This window comes from Corylus avellana, chromosome ca6 (genome assembly GCF_901000735.1).
Source record: "Corylus avellana chromosome ca6, CavTom2PMs-1.0".
Lineage (NCBI taxonomy): Eukaryota > Viridiplantae > Streptophyta > Magnoliopsida > Fagales > Betulaceae > Corylus > Corylus avellana.
Genome location: NC_081546.1, coordinates 22,825,554 through 22,830,472, shown reverse-complemented (window position 1 = coordinate 22,830,472; position 4,919 = coordinate 22,825,554). Strand labels below are relative to the sequence as shown.

The window sequence follows — 4,919 nt, the reverse complement described above, 5'->3', positions numbered from 1 at the left end:
TTCTTTTCTATTTGTTTTTCTTTCTTCTTGTTTTTTTTTTTTTTTTTCTTGCTAGGTGTTTGTTTTGGCACACTATGTGGGTGACGCTCTTGGGAAATTCACTTAAACTTCCTCCCCAAATTTTTGAGTGCGCCACCGATCTCCTCTGCGCTGCTTTGCCATCCACAATCCTCTGCAGGGTCTCTTAACGTGTCCCCCACCGCGTCAAGCTTCCAACGCCTCCTTCACTTCGGTGTCCGGCAAGCACGCGATCGGCTTTTCCTCCGGTTGCCGACTTTCGCCAAGTGTGCTCCTTTTTTTTTTTTTTTCTTTTTTTTTTTATAATGTTTTTCAGTTGATTTGCTTTTCTCTGTATATTGGTTATATTGTGTTGTGTTGTCTTGCTACTTTCTTCTTGTTTTTTTCCATGTTCGTCTATTTTGCTTGTATTTCCCGCTGCTTGTAATAAGGCTCTGTCATCTCTTGATCTACTCGCCTTATGATTTGGTCCAAACCCTTATGGTTGTAGATGTGAATGATATTCTGGCTTTCAGGTCGAGGAGGATGAGTGTCGGCATGAGGTTTTTTCTAATCCCAAGGTAAAGGAATAAGAGCTACCTATGCATTGGATTGTCTGCCTATAGCAGATCTGCTGTTACAACTGAAGATTAGTCATGGGTTAGTGGATGTTTGGCGTTATAGTTTGGACTTCAATATAAGATCTGTTTGTTATTGCTCTCTATGATGTGTAATCTTTTAACTTCAGCTTTAATCTTTTAGTTTCGGCTTGAATCTTGATTGTAAGAGTTTTTGTGCTTTTGACTTTTCTATGAATGAGATCATATTGATTTTTCAAAAAAAAAAAAAAAAAAAATTCTTAGGGAAATTTCAAATCTATATCGTTCATTTTTCTTAAAAGGGTCATTATTTTGCTACGTATCCTACTACCAATAAAATAATAAATATTATTATTTTATTATTTTATTGATAGTGTGATTCGTGACAAAACAATAATCTTTAAATAAAAAATAAATTACCTAGATCTGAAATTTTTGAAATTGAAATTTTTCTTGATCCATTGAAGTTACACAAAAGAAGACAAAAATGACTTAATTATTTGTTTATATTTTGTAAAATTTGATAGTAATTTTGCAAAATGGGAGAATGAAAGGACGGTAGAGTAAAAACAATAATTTATGTTTTGAAAATTACATAGTTTAATATATTTTTAATAATAATTTAATATTTATCATATCAGCCTCAATTATATATTATTATTTAAAATATAGTCTCAAATGATTGATGTTTGACCGGCCGCTAAAGAAAAGCCAATAAGTGAACCGCGTGGAAGCCGCGTGGGACAGGCACGTGTCTTCACATTCCCAACACGCAATTAGCGGGTCCCCATCGTCCTGTTCACCTTTACCCTTGGCTTCTCCCTCTCCCAGATCCTTATCTCTCTATTCTTCCTCGGTAGTCGGTAGTAAATAAATATGAGAATGAGAGATCGAAACGAACCCAACCATATCTGGCTATAAAAGCAAAAAACGAGAAAAAAGAAAAAGAAACAACCATAACGGCCATGGCAACGAACTCAAGCCCGAACCCGAGCCAAAAGAAGCAGTCGGTCTACCTTCAGAACATGGACGAGGTGGAGAAGGTATTCAAGCGCTTCGACGCCAACGGCGACGGGAGGATCTCCGTGTCGGAGCTCGGAGCCGTCCTTGAATCGCTCGGATCCACATTCTCCAACGAAGACGAGCTCCGAAACATCATGAACGAGCTAGACTCCGACCACGACGGCTTCATCTCGCTCCCGGAGTTCGCGGCCTTCTGCCGCTCCGGCGCCGAGGACGGCGGTGCGTCGGAGCTCCGCGAAGCCTTCGGGCTCTACGATCAGGACAACAACGGCCTGATCTCGGCCTCCGAGCTCCACCTCGTGCTCAGCCGACTCGGTATGACTTGCTCCATCGAAGACTGTCACCGCATGATCCGCTCAGTCGACTCCGACGGAGACGGAAATGTCAATTTCGAGGAATTCGAGCAGATGATGACCAACACCAACAAAAACGGCAACAGCAATGGCTCTGCGCCCGTGCCCGCACCGTAGATTTCGGGATCTACAGTCATGGAACGTTTCGCATTTATACAGGTGTTATCGTTTCATTTTCTTCCTCGTCGTCGTCTAATTCGAATCTGAGATGAATCTCTGATCGTTAGCACTATAGATTATGGTTTGGATTTTTTTTTTTTAAATAACTCTTGGACTTCTGCTAAATCTGAAAATTTTAGCTACATGGAAATGGAAAATCTCACTTGCCTTTTGTTCCATTTTTCTCTTGTGGATTATCTATTGCTTGTTTCGAGGGAAAATTTCTCTTTCTGGCGAATTTTCCGGTGAAATATTAAATGTGAGAGGTGGTATGAGAATCCGATGGATTAGCTGTCAATGTTGGTATTATATTTTATTGAGATATGATACACTCACAACTCAAACCCAACTTTGGTTCAATTTTAGATTGGTTCAATTTTAGACAAAATTTCTCTTTTTCTCTCAAGTTTAAGGCTTTTTCTCTCTTTCACAAGCAGTTTTTGTTTAAACTTTAGAAAAAAATTGAGCCAAAATTAAGTTTAAGTTGTGACTTTATCATTTTCCTATTTTATTTTCAAAAAGTATAACGTCGAGAAAGCATTTCAGTAAATGAATAAAGAATGGTGGAGGTCTCAAAGATTTGTTAATAAATAAACAGTCCTTCTTTTGTTAGACTCTAATAAACAAATACTTGAAAAGGAAGAAGGCATCTGTACGTGGCAAGTGGAGCAACGCGTTCTAGGAGCTTCTCTCTTCTCAACTCAACTGAAATAGAGAGTTAAAAATAGTTTTTAGGCAATAATTTTATTTTTATACTTTTGTTAAAAGTATTTTTTTGAACTATTTTTAGGTTTTTTATATCTTAAAAACGTTTTTAATTTTTTTACGAAATAAATATTTTTTCTTTAAATAAATTTTTTAAATATTAAAAACACTTTTAAACTTTTAAAACACAATCTCAAATAGAGCTTTTTAAATTTTAAAAACATAATCTTAAACGGTCCCTTAATTAAAGTATTAGCAGCACATGTCTTTTATATATATATATATATATATATATAGAAAAAATTTTAAAAAAATTATAAAAATTTATACACATCAAATTCTCAATGATTAGGGAATTAAAAGTGTTTTTTTATATATTATTTTAATATAAATATTTTTGTTTTCTCTCCTCTTTTTTTTTTTTTATTTTTAATTAGAAATTATGTTGAGATTTTATAAAAACAAATAAGAGTAGGTAAAAAACATATATTTTAAAAAGAAATAATATTTAAATAATAATAAAAAAAGTTATTATAAAATATATTTTTATATTGAAGAAAAAGTAGTTTTGTTTACTTTATCAGTTGGTTTAGTTTACCTCCATAAAAGAATGAAAAAAAATAAATAAATAAATAAATAAAAAAGTAAAGTTGAAAGATGATGGCTGAAATTTCGTTAACCTTTATCTCGGGAATCATGTAAAAAGATCTAATAAAAAATATGCACTATTTTAAGTATTGTTTTTTCTATAGGAATAGTGCTACACACTAGGTAGAATATGCCGATGCAGTTAGTCTTATCTGCATAGGAATTTTGTTTTTAGTTCATGCGGTTCGTATCCGCTATTTTTATTTTAAGTACTGGTTTCAAAACCGGGTAACCGGGTTTTTTTTTTTTAAAAAAAAATTGGGACTTATTTAATAGCAAGTTTGGAGGGTTGGAGGGCCAGAAATTTGTATTTTGGCCCAAAATTTATGTATTTTGGGCTCTTTGGGCTCAACAAGTGGCTTGGAGTTGGATTTAGAAGGAGAGAATATGTTTCCCTTTTATAGAAAAACAAGCGTGAGGGTTGTATATTTTGAGCAATGTGGGATAATCCTTAAGGAATAAGGAGCAAATGGGACAATTGTTAAGGAGAAAAAAAAAAAAAAGAAAAAAAAAGTGGGACAATTTTTGGTTCAGTGGCCATTTTTGGCTTCAGTGGACAGTGGCCCAACGCAAGGCGAAGGGCCACTGTCCACTGAAGCCAAATATATATGTACACAAAAAAATATTATTAACAATTGTCACTGGGTGCATATATATATATATATATATATATATATGCTCCGGGTGCCAAAAACTAGAATCGGAACCGGGTACTCGGTTACCCTGTTTTCCAACCGATTTCAAAATCGGTTCCCTAGTTTCCTGGTTTCGGTTATAGCTTCCCAGTTTTTTTTAGACGCCTAATATACACGTAGTTAGTTACAGATAGTGGATATGGGCGGTTACTATCTTCCCACATATACACCCTACTCTCACCTTCCATACCCATTTCCTCACCTTCATATATTGCTTTTAAAACTATAATTGAATTAATGTAAAATACCTAATAAAAAAAAAAAAAAAAATTCAATTGTCCATTTTAACTATTACTTTTTTTATATGAATACTTTGTTATGAGTCTTTATTAGATTTTAATCCAATGGTGCCGGAGTGTGGAGAAATGAATGAGGAAGTGAGAGTGAGTAAAAATTACTCTTTCTTTACCCACTCCAACAAATTATCTATTATCTTTCTCTACTCTTTTTTTTTATTTTTTATTTTTTATTTTTAATATTATTATTTTTTTAATTATATTTTTGCCTAGACTTTTATCAAAAACCAGATTATCAAACACTATGGTCAGGGTGGAGGAGAACACAGACCTGCTCTGGACTCCCAACACTTTTATCAAACGGGAAATTCTGTAGAGAACAGATCCATTCCAGTGCGGAACAAAAATTCTTACATTTGCCCCTCTTCAATTTGGGTCACTTTAGGATTTGTCTTGTTGCAATGGATAATAGTTTTTTCTGGATGATTGTGTATGCTGTTACCA

The 4,919-nt window shown here is 34.3% G+C and overlaps 1 protein-coding gene across 1 annotated transcript; it reads left to right on the top strand.

The window, feature by feature from the left end:
- Nucleotides 1–1,432: 1,432 nt before the first annotated feature.
- Nucleotides 1,433–2,310, top strand: LOC132184646 (probable calcium-binding protein CML27). The gene has a single exon (XM_059598361.1). It carries the CDS (start codon nucleotides 1,562–1,564, stop codon nucleotides 2,087–2,089), a length of 528 nt encoding a protein of 175 aa, XP_059454344.1. The 5' UTR covers nucleotides 1,433–1,561; the 3' UTR covers nucleotides 2,090–2,310.
- Nucleotides 2,311–4,919: the final 2,609 nt, after the last annotated feature.

Coding starts and splice junctions, on each gene's coding strand:
- LOC132184646 (XM_059598361.1), top strand. CDS start 1,562: ATGGCAACGAACTCAAGCCCGAACCCGAGCCAAAAGAAGCAGTCGGTC.